An 18820-nucleotide genomic window follows, 5' to 3' on the forward strand; every position below is an offset into this window, starting at 1 on the left:
TCTGAGGATTTCTTCCGCAGGCAGCCTTGGCTAGCCCTCTCCCTTAATCCTGTAGGCTGTCTTCTAGAGCCCTAGGTGCTAATTTGAGGGACACAAATTGCCTCTGAGCATGGGCAAAGCATGTCCATTTTAAGAACTGCTGCGTAGCGCGGAGGTCTTAGGCAGCAGGGGGCCTGCCAGTTCCTGCGCCTCCTGCCAGTTCCCCCCACTTCTGGGGTGGGAGCTTCTGTCAGCCCCAGGGCCAAATTCTGTTTAGAAGTTCCCAGGGGCCTCGTTCCATTGGTGGCCAGAGGCAACAGGGCTGCAGCCACAGCCTAAGAAACACCCGCATACATTAGGTGAAGCTCTTGGTACCAGAGGCATCTCAACCGGGGTGGGGTGGGGGTTGTGCAATGGCAGCCTGTGGCGCGTCAGAAGGCCTTTCTGGCTCCAGGTTCCTGGGGGCCCCTGGGCTAGACACCCTCCATGCCCCCCTCCTTCAGCCAGTCCACTTTCTCGCCACCATTGTTACAGCTCATATTGCTCCTTGTCCTTCCTGGAGGAGGGGGCTATCAGTGGCTTCTAGTCCGGATGGCTCTGTGCTGCCTCCTGTACCCGAGGCAGCGTGCCTGTGTGTAACACTTGCTGGGGAACTTGGGCGGAAGGTGCTGTTGCACTCGTGTCCTGCTCGTGGGTTCCTGGACGACAGCTGGTTGGCCCCTGTGCGAACAGAGTGCTGGACTGGATGGAGCCTTGGCCTGATCCCACAGGGCTCTTATGTCATGTGCCTACTACCGGCTTGACTGGCAGAGTAGTGGTGAGCAAGGAGGCCCTGGCCTCCCCTGCTCCTCTCTCTCACCACCACCATTGCCTGGGCCTGAGCCAGAGGCAGGTGAGAGAGCAGGGTGCAATGGGGAAGAGGAGGAGCGGCTCCAGGGGGCTCGTGGCGGGGGGGCCCTCGGCAGGTGCCCAGCCACGCCGACCCTGCCTGAGGTTCTCCACCCGGCCTTACTTCTTCCTGGGGCCTAAAGCTGGAGGCACTTGGGCTGCGAAGAGGGCTAATCCTGCCAGCACAGCCCCTCTCTTGAGGTTCTTTGCACTGGCCACGCGGATCCCCCTGCCCCGTCAGTTTAACGGCGAAGGCGGGAGGAATCTCTCTGGCAAGACTGGCAGCCCCAGGCAGAGTCCCTGCCCTCCCGCCTGCTCCCCCGCTCCAGCACCACCCTTGCAGGGGCTGGGCTGCTCCTGCTGCCTGCAGGGAGGTCCCGCCTGGGGGGTTTTCCGATCAGAGGGGCTGCCGGAGGCTGCCTGCGCAGGGAGTTGTGCAGCCAGGGGCCCGCCGGGGGCCGGGCCAGGCTTGCTTGGGATGATGCCTGGGGCGGCGGGCCCCCAGCCTTGGCGCTCGAGCGCGAGACGGCGCGGTCTGCCTGGCGGCAGGGGCCGGCGGGGGGAGGGCGGGAAGCGGCGGAACTTCTCCGGCGGGGGCTTGGCCTCGGAGCGTTTCGGGGGTGGGCTGCGCGGCTCCCTCGGAGGGCGAGGCCACGCAGGCATGGCGCGCCGGGGGCGCTGGCGGCTCGGGGCCTGCCGCTTGCCCTGAGCGGCGGCGGCGGCGGCGGCGGGCGGGGCTCCGGTTCCGGGGTCAGCTGCGCGGGGAGGGCGGGAGAAGCCGCCCCGCGGCCCGGGCAGAGCGGCGCCCCAGCCGGCGCCTCGCAGCCCCACCGCGGCCCTGCTCACCGGGGCTGAGGGCAACCGCGGCCCAAAGCATCTGGGCGGCTGCTTCAGAGCGCTGCCCGCGCCCTCGCCGCCCGGGGAGCCGGCGCCCCGCGTCCCGCTGCAAGGGGCTCCCCCGGGCAGTGCGCGCGCGCCGCCGTAGCCGTAGCCGTAGCCGGGCGCCTCGGGGGTCCACCCCGCGGGGGCGGGGAGGGAGGCACTCCGCCGCCGAGGTCGCCCCGCCCCGCCCCTCGCCCGCCCAGCCGAGGCAGCTTCAAGCGCCGAGAAGGGAGCCGGCGTCGCAGCCAGGGCGACGCTCCGGCGCGGGCTCGTCCGCCTGCTCGATGCGCCCCGCCGGGGAGGGCCCAGGCGCGCCGCCCCCGGTGCCCGGCCCGCCATGGGCTCGTGCGCGGCCAAAGGTGAGCCCCGCCCGTCTTTCCCCCGCCGTCAGGGTCAAGCGGGGCCGTGGCGCGCCCCTGCGGGGATCCTTGGAGGCCATCAGGTCGCTCCCCGACGGCGAGGGGGCGGATCCTGGGCTCGGCCTGGGGGGAGCTGCTGCTTCACTAGGGGTGTGTGGGTCAAGTCATCTATTGCCCTTTCTCCCCCCAGCCCCGCGCCGCGCCCCCTTTACGAAAGGGACTCGCGCGAGACCACCCATTTAGGGCTCCCGGTTCAGAGCCCCGCCCCGCTGCCCTTCCAGGGAAAGCCGCCCTGAGCGAGGCGGGCTCCCCGCGCCCTGCCCGAACCGAGGCTCCCGCTCCCAGTGGCTGCTCCGCGTCCCTGGTGGCGAAGTGAAGCGTCCAGGGCGGGGGCAGCCTACCTCCGCCTCCTCATTGTTTCGCGGGCGCAACAGCAGAAGAAGGGAGGGTGGCCCTCAAGATGCCCCGCCTGAGGTCTTCCGGGGCCTGCCTGAAAGGGGAGGGTGGGCCAGATGGACCCACCTCAGTCTAATCCAGCACCAGGGCTCCATAGTGCTCCTAAAAGCAGGAAGGGGGTGTCTGTGGGGCTGCTGCCCAATCCTGCCCGAGCGTCCTGTGCTCCCCATTCTAAACCTAGGGGTGCTTTGGGGGCGGGGGTTGTTGTCATGCAGGAGTGTGTTCCACAACGGCCCACGTACGCCAGGGATGAGTCTGGCCATTCAAAAGAAGTTCTGGGGCCCAGATCTGGTCCAGGAACCTTTGCACTGCACATGCTCAGTGGCGCTCCTCTCTTCCTTCTTTGGGTGTGTTCTTGGGCTGAGGTTAACATGTACTGGGGCTCGGCCAAAGCAGGGAGTGAGAGCAGGTCCACGGGGTCCACGGGGAGCAAGCAAGGGTGAGCTGCAATGAGATCTCCAGCCACCACGTGGGAAGTGGCCGTGGTTCCTTCAGTGGCTGAGGAATCCTCCACGGGGTTCCATCTCGGCTGAGGAGGCGCAAGTGAAGCTTTGCAAAGCCTGATTCTAACCTCAGTGACGGAGATGGAAACAAGGTAGGAGAGAAACACGGTTGGATTCCCAGAAGCAGAAATACACAGACGACATCTGAGGCAGCCTTTGATGTGGCAAGCAGAGCAGGAATAAAGGTGCTGAGCAGGGGAGCTGCCGGCCCGTCACACCGCCTCCTTGCTCCCTCCCTCAGTTCCCCCTCTCACTTTTCTCATTTGCGCCAGATGATTTGTGCTAAACAGCTGAGACAGAGGAGAGGAAGGACTGAGATGAGGGGGGAAGTTCAGGGAAGAAGTGGGTCTCTCGAGGGGGCCAGTGTGTGTGTGTAAACAGCTGTTCCAGAGGATGAGAGATGGGAATAGGGATTTAGTACACAGTGGGTTTCTTTCTGCAGAGCTGTAAGGGGCTGGGGCAGAGAATAAGGCTGGAGAGCTTTAAAAGTGAGGACTAGAGCCTTGAGTTTTACATGGAAGGTGGTTGGGAGCCTCTGCTGCTCCAGTCTAGCAGCCTGACTTGAATCGGCCAGGGGTCAGCACTAGAGCTGACTGACAGTGCCAGGGGCCAGTCCTGGACATTATGGAGGTGTGACCCAGAAAGTGCCCTGAACATGTGCAGAATGTCCCATCTCCTTGACTGCACGAGGGCCTCGTGCATCTGGGATTCATAGAGGGGGGACCTTGGGGTGTCTGTGGGGCTGGCCACAGACGCACTGTTTAAAGACAGTCTCCAGTTGCTGTCTGTCTGAGCAGTCACTCTTTGTCACAGAAGAAACCCACAGAGCACCTGTTATAAGCCTCATGGGCGCTTGCCGGATGCAAAGGAGAGGAGCGGGGAGGGAGATTTGGCCTTTGCTGCCTGCGACAGGTGCGTCAGCACAAGCCTTGCAAGGTTTCTTTCACTGCCTCGGATGTGAGGGGACTACAGATGCCGCTGTCAGCTCTCCCTGCACACCCGAGACCCCGCTTTGTCTCCCTCCTTCCCATTTGAAAGGTGCTCTGTAGCTCCAAAACTTGCGCATATCGAACCCTGGCCAGTGAAAGGCTCCGTACTCGCCCACGGAGCGGCCATTTTCAGCTGCGCCACCGTTAAACTGGGGGTGGGCAGGGGGTTCCCTGTCCCTCTCCGACTGCTCTATCCTTCTCTCTGACTCACTTTGACCCCTCAGGTTTTCTGCCTTCAAAACTCCACATAACACTGCTGCCAGCAAAAGATGTTTCTGAGTAAGCTGCAGCTCACACGCAGGAGGCGTGAGGGCTCAGCCCGTCAGAGACTTGTGGGCTCAACCCGTCAGAGGGGCTTGTGGGAAAAGGTTGCCTGGGAGAAAGCTAGGGGATGGGCGTTCCCCTGGCGGGGCAAAGCTGCATAATACCAGCTGCCAGGGTGGAATCGGGGTGGTGCTGAGTGCCCGCAGGCTGGGCCAGTGCAGAAGGGTCTTCTGGAAGATGTTCACAGTTGGACAGCAACCACACTTTTGAGCAGCAGCAGCAGCCAGGGCCGGCTCTGCCGTGAGGCGGAGTGGAGCAGCCACCTCAGACAGCAGATTTGGGGTGTCGCGAAAGGGCAGCAAACTATTAGCAACTTCAGTCGTCGTCGTTCTTACCACTGCCAGGGATGGGGAGGGCCCTTGCAGGATTTACTGCCTCTTTTGCCAAAAGATTTTGGATGGCTTTGGGTGCTGTGCACCTTGGACTGGGGAGGGGCAGACACTGCAGGGCCAAATCTATTCCTTAAGAGTCCTCAGTGTCTGTTGGAACAATGGAAGATGTTTTTTTTCATTTAATTGCCATGCAGGGGCATCACAGCTGGGGAGGGGAGGGGAGGGGAGGGCTGCCCCCCGACACACATGCTTCAGTGCCCCTCCAGCCCCCTCCCCCTGGGCTTGGGAAAAATCTTTCCATTGATGCCAGTGAGAGTTTTTCCTAAGATTGGGGGCCATGCGGTAGAGGGTGGGGAGAGGGGATTTCCAGGGGGCCCAAATGTGGGGAGAGGGCTGCTCCTTAACCCTCCCCTCCCTGTGCCCCCCAATCCCCATCTGCATGGCAATTAAGCGTAGAAAAGGGCCTTCTGTTGGTGCCCCTGGAAAGGTCGGGCCCAAATCTTTTCAGTGCCTTTCAGAGCCCCTGGTGGGGGCACCATTGGCTACTCTACCTCAGGCAGCAACACGTCCTGGGCCGGCTGTGGAGCAGCGTTGAGCCAGGGCCACTCTGCAAAAGAGTCCCAGAAGCCGGTGGGGCAGGGCGGGGAGGCGCACTTGGCCACCATGAGCCAGTGATTTGGGGAACAGGTTCATCCTCCTTCCAGGGATGTTTCCTGCGCAACCAGGAGCAGGATGGGCTCCTCCCGTAGGGGAACAGTTTAGCCCCCTCTCCAGCCATGTGTCCCACAAGAAGCCCTGCGACTGGCTCACGCTCGGTCTTCTCTTGCAGAATTCTTCACCAGCGCCCACAAGGAGCAGCCCATGGTCGCCCCTCCGCCAGATCGTCCCCCCATCGCCCCCCAGGAAAACCGCAGCCTTCCTCTTGCCCCAGGAAAGGACAACGATGAGGTAGTAGCTGAATGCCCCTGCCTGGGACCACCCCCCAGGTGCTTCTGAATGAAGCGGTTCATAATCTCTGGAGCGCCTACGTTTGTCCCTTCAAGCTCTCCCCGGGGCTTCCCCCAGCCTACCTTATCACCGCTCCCACGTGCTGGTAGTTTCCCCCCCTATCGCCTTCTCTCCTCCCACTCCACCACCCAAAGGTCTTCTTTCCCCTCAGATGTCTCCCTTGCTGCCTCTTATGCCTGGAACCACATCCCAGAACAGCAACACAGGTCTCTGTCCACCTCTTTTCCCTCAAATCCCTCCTGAAAACTCATAGAATCATAGAATAGTAGGGTTGGAAGGGACCTACAAGACCATCAAGTCCAACCCCCTGCTCAATGCAGGAATCCAAGTCAGAGCATCCCTGACAGATGGCTGTCCAGCCTCGTCTTGAATGCCTCCAGTGTGGGAGAGCCCACCACCTCCCTAGGTAATGAGTTCCACTGTTGTATTGCTCCAACAGTCAGGAAGTTTTTCCTGATGTTCAGCCGGAACCTGGCTTCCTGTAACCTGATTATTCTGTGTCCTGCAGTCTGGGATTTATCACTCTGGGATTTATCGAAAAGAGACCCTGGCCTTCCTCTCTGTGACAGCCTTTCAAGTACTTGAAGAGCGGTATCATGTCTCCCCTCAGTCTTCTCAAGGCGAAACATGCCCAGTTCTTTCAGTCTCTCCTCACAGGGCTTTGTTTCCAGTCCGCTGATCATCTTTGTTGCCCTCCTCTGAACCCTCTCCAGCTTGTCTGCATCCTTCTTAAAGTGTGGTGCCCAGAACTGGACACAGCACTCAAGATGCGGCCTAACAAGTGCTGAGTAGAGGGGAACTAGTATATCATGGGATTTGGAAGCGATGCTTCTATGAATGCAGCCCAAAATAGCATTTGCCTTTTTTGCAGCCACATCTCATTGTTGGCTCATTTTCAGCTTGTGATCGACAACAATTCCAAAATCCTTCTCGCTTGTAGTGTGGTTGAGCCACGTATTCCCCATCTTGTAACTGTGCATTTGGTTTCTTTTTCCTAGGTGCAGAACTTGGCATTTATCCTATTAAATGTCATTCTGTTGTTTTCTGCCCAGCGCTCCAGCCTATCAAGATCACTTTGAATTTTGTTTCTGTCTTCCAATGTATTAGCTAACCCACCCAATTTTGTGTCATCTGCAAATTTGATCAGCATTCCCTGCACCTCCTTCTCCAAGTCATTAATACAAATGTTGAAGAGCACTGGGCCCAGGACTGAGCCCTGCGGTACCCCACTTGTTACCTCTCCCCAGTTTGAGAAGATCCCATTGATAAGCAATTTTTGAGTCTGATCCTGTAGCCAGCTGTGGATCCACCGGATTGTTGTTTCATCTCGCCCACTTTGAGCTAGTTTGCTTATCAGGAGATCATGGGGCGCTTTGTCGAAAGCTTTGCTGAAGTCGAGGGATATGATGTCTACAGCATTCCCATGGTCTACAAGGGAGGTTACTTGATCAAAAAATGAGATCAGATTTGTCTGGCAGGATTTGTTTTTGACAAATCCATGTTGGCTTCGAGTAATCACGGCATTGTTGTCAAGGTGCTTCCAGATGGATTGCTTTATCATCTGCTCCAGAGTTTTCCCAGGAATTGATGTCAGACTGGTCTGTAGTTCCCAGGTTCCTCCTTTTTGCCCTTTTTGAAGATAGGGACAACATTAGCCCTCCTCCAGTCATCTGGCATTTCCCCTGTCCTCCATGATTTCTCAAAGAGAATAGACAGCAGTTCTGAGATTCTTCTGCCAGTTCCTTTATTACTCTAGGATGCAGTTCATCTGGCCCTGGAGATCTGAACTCATTCAAAGTAATTAGGTGTTCCTTGACCATATGCCTATCGATCTCAGGCTGCAATCCTGCCCCTTCAGCCTGTACTTCGCCTTTGCCAGGGGGCTCATAGACCCTCTTTTGGGAGAAGACTGAGCCAAAGTAGGAATTGAACACTTCTGCCTTTTCCTTGTCATCTGTTATCATTTTGCCACCCTATTTAATAGTTGAACCACCATTTATTTCCTCTGTCTTTTACTATATCTGAAGAAAGCCTTTTTGTTGCTTGTAGCATCCCTCACTAACCTCAGCTTGTTGTCAGGTTTAGCCTTCCTGATGCCATCCCTGCAATTCTGTGCTACCTGCCTGTATTCTTTGTAGTTTGGCCTTCCTTCTGCTTCCTGTATGTGTCCTTTTTTGTTTTCAGGTCATCACTGAGCTTTTTGTGAAGCCACATTGGCTTCTTCTGTTTTCTTCGGCCTGTTTTTCTTGTTGGAATTGTTTGTAGTTGTGGAAAGAATTCCCTTTTTTAAAAACTCCCATCCATCTTGGACTCCTTTTCTCGTTAGAGTTGCTTGCCATGGGACCTTCCTGATCATTGTTCTGAGTTTATTAAAATTGGCTTTCCTATTTATTTATTTATTTATCTATCTATCTATCTATCTATCATATGGCACATTTACATCTCATTACAATAAAAACATAGAGCATAATAAATATAAAATATAGACAGACAAATATATAATATTACAAACGTATGTTTAAGTTACAGATATAGTTTTTTACTTCTGTTGTCACAGCCAGGAAATCAGCAAAGTCTCCACTGTAGGTTCGGTTTTGACACTCTGTCACTATATGTTGGATAGTTTGTTTTTCAGCCCCACAATCACAATTTGGGGCTGAAAAACAAACAATTTACTTTAACCACTAAGTCATCTCTGTTGGTTAGGATCAAGTTCCTAACTCTAGTTCCTTCCTCTACTTTCTGTAGGAGGAAATTATCAGCAACACAAGTTAGGAATCTCTTGGAGGGGCCATGCTTTGCAGAATTTGTCTCCCAACAAATATCGGGGAAATTGAAGTCCCCCATTACTACTACATCATGCTTCCTTGAAACCTTGGTTATTTGCTTTTCAAAAGTTTCATCCTCGTCTTCTCCTTGATTTGGTGGCGGTAGTAGACTCCGACCACCAGGTTCCTTTTATTCTTTGCTGCATTTATTTTGATCCAGATGCTCTCGATGGGGCTACCAAGCTCCTCCTCCTGCATTTCTGTGCAGAGATATGTATTTTTCACATACAGTGCAACCCCACCTCCCTTTCTTTTCCTCCTGTTCTTTTTGAACAAGTTATATCCTTCAATTGCTGTATTCCAGTCATGGGAGTCATCCCACCAAGTTTCAGTTACACCTATCAAGTCATAATTTCCCTCCTGTATTAATAGTTCAAGTTTGTTCTGTTTGCTTCCCATACTCTGGGCATTAGTATATAGACATCGAAGACCATGTGCTTTATAGTCTGGCTTTCTTCTTACATGTTTCTGAAGACTATGATTGGGCGCTATTAGAGCTGTTCTCTCCGTTGTGGTGCATGAGCCTTCATCCATTGTTACCCCCACCTTTATGTCTCCCTCCCCTGTAGGATTCAGTTTAAAGCCCTCCTGATGAAGTTCTTCATGCCGTGGCCAAACACATTCTTCCCAGCCTTTGTGAGTTGCAACCTGTCCCTTGCCAACATTCCATCTTCCAGGAAGTATAGCCCGTGGTCCCAGAATCCAAATCTCTCACGCCAGCACCACCTTTGTAGCCAGTCATTCACCTGGAGTATTTTTCTTTCCCTTCCTGTCCCTCTTCTAACTACTGGAAAGATGGATGAGAAAACTATCTGGGCCCCAAAGTTCTTGAGTTTCCTTCGAAAAGCTTCAAAGTCTGACGTGATTTCTTTGTAGCTCTGCTTGGCGGTATCATTTTTTCCCACATGGATGAGAAGAAAGGGATACCTGTCAGTGGGCTTTATGAGTGCAGGCAACCCTTCGGTCACGTCTCTAATCCATCCTCCTGGGAGACAGCATACCTGGCGAGTCCACAGGTCTTCACGACATACTTGGGTTTCAATCCCATGCAGCAAGGAGTGTCCCCCTACTACTGCTCTTCTCTTCTTGTTGCAGGCCTTGGTTTCATCGCCTCTGCTTGCCTGACCTTCAGCCCCTTGCTCGCTTTCATGCAGGTTCCCCTGTAATTCTCCCTCTGCAGGCTGCCCTCCAGTCTCATCCGCAAGTACCTGAAAATGGTTCCACAGCTCCACTGCCTCCGCTGGTGCAGAGTGGCATCTAGTTCTTCTCCTAACTGTCACCCTTTTCCAAGGAGTATGCTCTGTTTCATTTTTCCTCACCTCAGCATTTTCCTCTTCTTCCTCAGCTTGCTCTTGCTCTTCTAGCTTCTGTTCTTCGCTTTGCTGCTGTAGTTCCACCATTCTGTCCAAGAACTCTTTGTGTTCTCTTATTCTCTGGAAGGTCGACACTCGCCGCTCCAGTCCTCTTACTTTTTCTTCCAGCAGCGTGATCAACTTGCACTTGTTGCAGGTGTAGCCCATGTTGCTCTCAGGGAAGAAAACAAACATGGCACAAAAGCTGCAGGTCACCACCACTGGAGAGTCATGTTTCCCTGAATCAGCCCTTAAGCCTCACCTGGAAGGAACCACAGTTAAGCAGAAGGACATGGAGCAGAACCAAATGCTCTTCTGGCCTCTGTCTATGTTCCCTCCCTCTGTGGCTTCCCTGCTGTGGAACGTTAGGACTGGAAGCTCCTTGCGAGTAGAGATTTGCCTTGTGTTGCACTGAAGCTGTGCAGAGGGGCTTGTGCACCAACTGCCCCATGGCAAGAAGAATGCAGTTCAGCCTTCTGGTGAAACTGGCCGGCTGGTGGGGGAGTCAGTGGCCAGAGCCTCCTTTTGTGAGGGAGATTCCCGGAGAATCGCTGGGCATCATCAGGAAACCCCTGGCCCTTCCAGTAGTGTGCTGTATGGGGGGAGCCAGTAGGGTGGGGGATAAGTAGAATCATAGCATAGTAGGGTTGGAAAGGGCCTACAAGGCCATCAGGTCCAACCCCCTGCTCAATGCAGGAATCCAAGTCAGAGCATCCCTGGCAGATGGCTGTCCAGCCTCATCTTGAACGCCTCCAGTGTGGGAGAGCCCACCACCTCCCTAGGGAATGGGTTCCATTGTCGTATTGCTCTAACAGTCAGGACGTTTTTCCTGGTGTTCAGCCGGAATCTGGCTTCCTGTCACTTGAGCCCATGATTCCGTGTGCTGCACTCTGGGATGATCAAGAAGAGATCCTGACCTCCTTCTCTGTGACAACCTTTCAAGTACTTGAAGAGCGCTATCATATCTCCCCTCAGTCTTCTCTTCTCCAGGCTCAACATGCCCAGTTCTTTCTGTCTCTCTTCATAGGGCGTTGTTTCCAGTCCCCTGATCATCTTTGTTGCCCTCCTCTGAACCCTCTCCAGTTTGTCTGCATCCTTCTGAAAGTGTGGTGCCCAGAACTGGACACAGTACTCCAGATGAGGCCTAACCAGTGCTGCGTAGAGGGGAACTAGTACTTCCCGGGATTTGGAAGCTATGCTTCTATTGATGCAGCCCAAAATAGCATTGGCCTTTTTTGCAGCCACATCCCATTGTTGGCTCATATTCAGCTTGTGATCGACAACAATTCCAAGATCCTTCTCGCTTGTTGTGATGTTGAGCCACATATCCCCCATCTTGTAACTGTACATTTGGTTTCTTTTTCCTAGGTGCAGAACTTGGCATTTATCCTATTAAATGTCATTCTGTTGCTTTCTGCCTAGCGCTCCAGCCTATCCAGATCACTTTGAATTTTGTTTCTGTCTTCCAAAGTATTAGCTATCCCGCCCAATTTTGTGTCATCTGCAACTTTGATCAGCATTCCCTGCACCTCCTCCTCCAAGTCATTCATAAACATGTTGAAGAGCACCGGGCCCAGGACTGAGCCCTGCGGTACCCCACTTGTTACCTCTCCCCAGTTTGAGAAGGTCCCATTGATAAGCACCCTTTGAGTCCGATTCTGTAGCCAACTGTGGATCCACCGGATCGTTGTTTCATCTAGCCCACTTCGAGCAAGTTTGCTCATCAGGATATCATGGGGCGCTTTGTCGAAAGCTTTGCTGAAGTCGAGGTATATGATGTCTACAGCATTCCCACGGTCCACAAGGGAGGTGACTTGATCAAAAAATGAGATCAGATTGTCTGGCAGGACTTGTTTTTGACAAATCCATGTTGGCTTCGAGTAATCACGGCATTGTTGTCAAGGTGCTTCCAGATGGATTGCTTTATGATCTGCTCCAGAATTTTCCCAGGGATTGATGTCAGACTGACTGGTCTGTAGTTCCCAGGTTCCTCCTTTTTACCCTTTTTGAAGAGAGGGACAACGTTAGCCCTCCTCCAGTCATCTGGCACTTCCCCCGTCCTCCATGATTGCTCAAAGAGAATAGACAGCGGTTCTGAGAGTGGGGAACCTTTCCTTCCCCAGCTGAGAGTGATGTTATCGATGTAAGGGGTGTGTGTAAAACAACCTGGCTGGGGAGGGTGGGAGTGGTAGTCCGTCCAGAACCTCTGGAGGGCACAAGGTTGGGGAACCTTCTGAAAAACAAAGAAAAATGCAGTGCTGAGTCTGCCTGGGACAGTGGGCCTGTTCGCCTGATCACAGAGGAGGAAGCAAGCCACAGTGTCTTCGTTCTCCTGCTGTGCGTGCAAGTCGCATGCCAGAGGGGTTGGCATGGTTACCCTCACCAGTGCGGCTGGCCATAGCTTGTTGCCTTGGTTAGCAAGCTACCCCAGGTCCCTAAAACCCCACAGGCGCTGGGCAGCTCACTAGCCATGGCAATAAGCCCCCTTGCTGGCCTCACACAACACAGCGAGCGGCTCCAGTGAGGGCAAATGTGCCAGTCCCCCAGGACGCGACTGGCATGTGTGGCAAGCCTCCGTGGCTGTTTCCTCATCCGTGATTGTGCAGCCCATTCAGAACGGGCTTTGAGCTTGGGAAGCCACTTTTGGGGGCGCTTGGTCCTGGACAGCCCCTCTGGGAGGGAATTTGCTGCTCATGGGAGCACTAAAGCTGTGTGGCGCTGCCTGGGCGCTCCCTGCACCTTGGCAAAGAAGCAGAGTTGTGGCGGCCCGCTTGGCCGTGCAGGCGCTCATCGTGACAGGCAGACGCCCCGGTTCTCCACTTCGCAATCCTTGGGCGTGTCGGCCGCACTTTCAGCCTCTCTGGCCTTTTGAGGGCATGTACCCCTTCCAGAGAATCCTCTCCACCCGCCACATCCTTAGAAGCATCTCTGTGGCTCCCGGCTGAAAGGTGGGATCAGCACAGACGGGAGCCGGGAAGCATGCAGAATCCATGCTGCTGTGACAGTCGCTCGCTTCCTCACAAATGACTCTGATCCTTCACGTCCTGCTGGGATCCATAGCTCACTTGCTAGCAGCAAGGGCTCCTGGATCGCCCATCGGCCCTGATGTCAAATGGCCAGGAAGCCTTTAAGCCCAGCCAGTCACCCGTTTGGGGGTGGGTGGGGGTTCTGCGGAGATGGTTTGTCCCTGGGGCCTGCAGCTCACAGGATCTGGTGCCACGGGAGGGGAGCCCCTGCCTCTGGCTGAGATCTTGGGGCACTGCGCCAGGCGCCTGCTCTGGTCTAAGGCGGCTTTCTCTGTTCTGAAGCGAGTTTGCAGCACGAAAGGCCAGCCTCACTGCCCCTCTGCCTCGGGTGCTGCCAGATCCTCCCCCTCCTCACCCCTCTCTGCGTCTGTTCCCACAGCGGTGTCTCCAGGCCTCCGGCAGCATCCTCTCCCATGCCAGCGCCTCCAGTGCCTACCACGTGACGGCCCTGGCCTCGTCTTCCCTGGTGGGTAAGTATGCCCCCTCCCACTGAGCGCCAGGGTTGCTGCCCCTCTGCCAGGGCCACTGTTGAGGAGCAGTTGGCCACTTCTTTATTCGGTAGGGCTGCTGCGCCTTTTCACAGTTTCACAGCAAGCAGAAATCTCAGGTGACGCTTGCCCATCAGAACGTACAGACTGCCTGTGGTGTCAGATAAATGCACAGCCCATCCACCTATTTCCAGCCCTGAGCTACCAAACTCTCTGGGAACCCTACAACGGCCCCTTCCCTGTCACCTATCTCCAGCATCTCATCCTCAGAGGTAGATTGCACCCCCCTGCCCAAAACATGGCGCGTCAGCTGCTGTGGCTGGACCCCGTCAGCCATCTAAGTCGCTTTTCTGTGGCTGCCTTTTTTGCCAGGAAAAACTTCGCCTATTGGATTTCTGCTTGTTGGGCCGCTGTTAAAGAGAGGCCTGCCAGGGGAAAATAAATTGCCGCAAAGAAAAATATAAAATGGGGGAGAACGTGATCCAAATGAAACCAAAGCACTGTGGAAGGGCACCTTGCACACTGGATAATGGTATAACTAACAGCCCTCCCAAACCTGTTGCCCTCCAGATGTGTTGGACTACAACTCCCATAATCCCCAGCCAGCATAGCATGTGGGAATTATCCTGGCTGGGGATTGTAGTCCAACACATTTGGGGGTCACCAGGTCGGTAAGTCTGGCCTAAAACAAGAATATGCCAATTCCATTATATTCTCAGGTATGGGTGAGCAAACAAATAAGGAGGGAAGGAATGCAGGAATTAAACGGAGAGGGTCTCAGATCCATCCGTGTGTTCCTCCACGAAACGTTGCAGACTCTGGAACCTGTCAAGTGTGGCCTGCTGTTCTGCCGTTGCCACAATTGTCTGAGTCTGGCAAGAAGGCATTGCCAGATGTGGGCTTCCGAGGGTCCCACCGCAACCCCGCCGTCTTCATCCCGATGCCAATCAGGGCCTAACGTCGCGGGGCATTGAAAACGCTGCTTGCAGTGGTTTCGAGGTTTTTTTCTTCTTTTTAACCAATACTATGTGGGGGGGGGGAATTGGGACTTGCATGCGTGGGGAAGGGAGGTTTCAGTCTTCCCAGCCCTGCCGGCAGTGAGAGCATTCGCGGGTCGCTATTTGCAGCACAGGTGGGGGCGGGTTTTGCAGGGAAGACAGCAGCAGAAGCAAAGGCTGAAACCTTCCTTCCCTTTGCACTCCTGTCCCAATGGAACCTGGGAGCCCCACGCGTCATGTCCATTTTTTAAAAAAGCAACGGCCTGGCATCCTGGCAAGCATTACACTGAACAATGCGTGCAGGGGGTCCCGCGGGAGGCTTCTCGGCGGCGCTCGGAGCAACAGGAGGCTCCACGGACTCGGGCCGACGTGCTGCAGGGGCACCCGCGTGTGGCCGCACTTGGGTCCCGTTGGGTGGGGCGTCGCTCGTCCCCCTGCCGCCATTTCTGTGGAGGCGTGGCTGGCGATACAGACAGTGGCTTGCTGGATAAAGACACAGTTGAAATGGAGGGTGCTGCGGTCTCCTCATGGAGCCCTGTTGCTTTTCCTCAGTTAAAAGCAGATAACTGCAGCCAGCAGGGTCGGAGAGGCCCCGAGAAGCGAGAGGCCGTGGTCACCCGTAGCTGGGCACGAAAGACTGAATGGGGCGGGAGGGGCAGCGGCCGTCGCACGGCCCTGAGCTTGGCCAGCCGGGCGTTCGGTGCTCCCGAAGCACCGGCCCCTGCCCAGCTGCGCTTAAGGAGCCCAGCACTGTGGGGGTTCATCCGCCTTGTGGCATTTGTTTCCACGGCAACCCCCTGCAGTGCTCGCCTGCACGAATGCGGCCGGGCCAGTGCGGTGCTGGTCCCTTGGCCTGGTGCCTGGCGACGGCTCAGGCGCAGAGCTCCCCTTCTGCCCTGCCTGGGCTCAGCCCAGTGCCTCCGGCTCCATCTCTGCCCCCCAGGCCTCGTCCAGACCATCAAGGACCACGTCACCAAGCCCACGGCTATGGCGCAGGGCCGCGTGGCTCACCTCATCGAGTGGAAGGGCTGGAGCGCCCCCCAGGCGGGCCGGGAGCTGGCACTGACGCACGAGGAGTGCTACGCAGACCTCACCGATGATCTGAAGGAGGCACGCTTCGCGGCAGGTGAGGCAGGGGCGGGGCTCATGACGTAGGCGCCGGATGGTGACACGGCTCAGTCCTGTCGGGGTCTGATGTGCCATGTAGTGTTGGCAGCAGTGCCAGCTCCTAGTTTTGGGGGCCCTTCGGCAAGACCCCTCCCTGGCCCCCTCCCCCAGGGATCCCGCCTTCTCACCCCGCGGCCACCCGCCGCTCCTGCTCCTGCCCCTCTCCCTCATCATGGCCACCGCTTGCTTGCTTGGCAGGTAGGGAGCACGGGGCCACGCGGGCCGCGGCATCTCTCGCTCCTTGCCACCGTTGTCTGGGCCAGAGCGAGAGCGGGGTAAACAAGCAGCTGGCAATGGGGGAGAGGAGGAGCCGCCAGTCCAGGGGGCTCTTGGCAGTGGGCCCCTGCTGGAGCGTCGGCCCTCGGCAGGTGCCCGACTGTGCTGACCCTTGCCCGTTGCCCTGGGACTAGAAGCCTCTGAGCACATGTTCAGCCCCGGAATTTGTACTGAGGACTAGAACCAACCTCTCCAAGCCTTTCACACAAAAATCCACTCCTGGTTTCCCCGCAGCGTTCTTTTTCAGCAACCTAATAGTGGGGGGGGGGGGGCTTTCCACTGTTGTTCTTGTTTGAGAGAAGCCCTTGGGGATCCCCCGCAAATCACCCAGAGGCCTGCCAGTGGATCCCAGCCCGTGCACCCAGGCTGGGCTAAGTGTCAGTTGGGCTGACACTCGGCTGGCACCGCTGCGCTCTGGCATCAGTGCCGGAGGCAGCCCCCTCGTCCGACTTCTCTGGCTTCCCCCATCCAGGTGTGGCTGAGCAGTTTGCCATCACCGAAGCTACACTGAGTGCCTGGTCCTCCCTGGGCGAAGAAGAGCTGAATTACGGGGGGGCCTCGCAAGACGTTGTCCAGCTCCAAGGTACCCCACCCATCAGCCTCTTTTTCTCTCCTCTTTCCCTTCCTGTGGGTGCTCCGTCCTCCAAGGTTTTGCTGAACTGGTTGGCTGCCCATCCGAGGGCAGGGCGGAGGTGGGCGTTGAGTTAAAACCATCGTCAGGCTTCAGGTGAGGAGCTGGACTGACCTGAACCACGGTGCATCCAGGCCTGGACCTCAGGCTGAAGTCCAGGGTGCCACAGCCGGGGGGGACCCCAAGGGACAGAAGAGCAGGCCATCGGGGCAGCAGAGGCAAACTCCATTTTTTCCCTGTCATCGTGATGATGCTGTGACTTGAGTGAGTTCAGCATGCAAAACTGCACAGGCTCAGGGGATTTTTAAACATCAGGGTTGGCACACAGGTTTGCTCCTATTCTAACGTATCGGGGATGTAGAAGCAGTCAGAAAGCATGGCCTGGTGATTGTGGGGGGTGAAGAGAAATGCGAATGGTGTGTTTCAGGACTGAAGTAAGACACGCTGCCATCTAAAGGGGCCCCTATAAGACCATGAAGTCCAGGGCCTAAAATTCCCTCGCTGCACCTGAGCGGTCTCTTGGCATCCGGCTTCATTCCGATGCCAGTCCTGAGACTCAAGCTCTTACTTGGGATTCTCAGGTCCTGATGTGGATCGGGGTACATTAGGACTTCCCCACCCTGCTATCCTGACCTCTCCTCTTCCCCCCCTTCTTTCGTGTCTCCCCCACTGTGGAACGTTCCTTGGTGGGCTCCTCGGGACAAGGGGACCCCTTCTCTCTTTCTTGCCTTTCATTCCTCTAAGTTCCACGTACGTTTTTCAGAGTTTCATGGCTGAAATTCTGACCTGGGGCCTCTTCCCTTCCCTTCCCCGTCTCCCTTTTCCTTCTCCATCTAGACCTGGGAAGCCTGTACCTGCAGGGGAATTATCTTCTCGGCCCACAGGGCATGAGCAGCTCCAACTTGATGGACAGCCTCCAGGCCTTTTCTCAGTCTGGCCACGGATCCCCTGTTCCCAGCAGACACCCGATGGCAGCTACCTGGAATGCCCTGAAGGACAGCTTGGGGAAGCCACTGCCTGGGACAACGGGGGAGGAGCAGGAGAGTGCACCCAGATCCCTCTGGCTGCAGTGCAGCGCCACCTCCCTCCGCTATGTGGACAGCAGCTCCCTCTCTGAGGACGAAGTCTTCTACAACTGACAGAGGACGGGTGGGCAGGTGGAGACGGCGGGGGCTGAGCCTGGGCTGCGGGAGCTCAGGAGGGCGTGGTCGTCCCGGGCTGTGTGGCAGATTCAGTCCCACGGCCAGAGGACGAGGAGCTGTCCGTGATGCTGGAGAAGGCTTCTCCGAGCGCAGGGGGCAGAATCTCCTCCAGCCGAGGGCCAAACTCCACTTTGAGGAAGCTCTTGGGGGCTGCACTGCTGTGGTGGGCTGAAGGCAAAGAAGGGCGGAGCCAAAGCACCAGCAGATTTTAGCGTCAGGCCTTAGGGGAGGGGCCTTTCCGCCTTTGAGAAAGTGCGTGAGGGGGAAATACTGGGCAGAAGCCAGGAGCCGAGCCTGCACGGTGGTTGGGGGAAACCGAGTGGAGCCTGGGGGAGGTGCCTGGCCACCTGGGGAATCCCCGAGGGCTAGAGGGAGACCCCAAGCAGTCCGAATTTCACCCATGGGCTGGAGGTTCCGCACCCCTGCATTCATGCGACAGCTTTGGGCACTTTTGTTCACTTAAGCTGCTGCTCTGGATGAGGCCGAGGAAGTAAATTATTTTGACAGTGCTGTTGCTGCTGCTGGCAGATCTGCCATACTGGGGCGCACCCCTCCAAATTGTTCTTCTCATACCCGGGGTGGGCAGAAACCCACTAGGGTCCTTTCTTGGCACTTCCAGTATCTGAATCAGAGAGCTGGCTGCTCATGGCTCTGATGCGAGCCTGCTTGGCTGCAGAGGCGCTGGCTGCAACGTTCCTCTACAGTGACTTGTGGCCACCCACAGCAGCAGATTGAATGCTGGGAATCCAAGACACGTGTCGCCTGCCAGCCCTTCTGTGTCTGTACAAGCTCCCTGTGGCCCCATCTGTTTGCTTGATCGCTTGCTGACGCCTGGGGAGAGCCAGGATGTTTCCTTCTTGGGGACCAGCCAGCCGGCAGCCAGCTGTCTCAGGTGTGCCTGCCTGCTCCGCGCTCAAGTTGTGTATATGTGTAAATTAAAAATGGTATTGCACAGCAGCATCAAAAGGCCTCCGAGGTTTGCACTCTCTTGTCTAAGATGCTTTCCGTGAGACCCCGCCTGGCCCAAGGAGCAGCTCTGCCATGAGCAGGTGGCCTTATTTACAAGGGGGAAAGGGAAAGCTGCCAGTGCCACCCCCTCCAGAAAACCCCATGTTCGCACCATTCCAGCCCT

The 18820-nt window shown here is 56.2% G+C and overlaps 1 protein-coding gene across 1 annotated transcript; it reads left to right on the plus strand.

The window, feature by feature from the left end:
- The first annotated feature begins 889 nt into the window (after positions 1 to 889).
- On the plus strand, positions 890 to 18657 carry FAM131C (family with sequence similarity 131 member C). Its single transcript, XM_084822290.1, has 8 exons — positions 890 to 1526; positions 1953 to 2108; positions 3881 to 3979; positions 5542 to 5660; positions 13306 to 13396; positions 15356 to 15538; positions 16328 to 16438; positions 17324 to 18657. The coding sequence occupies exons 1-8, from the start codon at positions 890 to 892 to the stop codon at positions 17623 to 17625; spliced, it is 1698 nt and encodes a 565-aa protein (XP_084678416.1). The 3' UTR covers positions 17626 to 18657.
- Positions 18658 to 18820: the final 163 nt, after the last annotated feature.

This window comes from Heloderma suspectum, chromosome 15 (genome assembly GCF_057233095.1).
Source record: "Heloderma suspectum isolate Gila_16-S chromosome 15, 16-S_ref, whole genome shotgun sequence".
Taxonomy (NCBI): Eukaryota; Metazoa; Chordata; class Lepidosauria; order Squamata; family Helodermatidae; genus Heloderma; species Heloderma suspectum.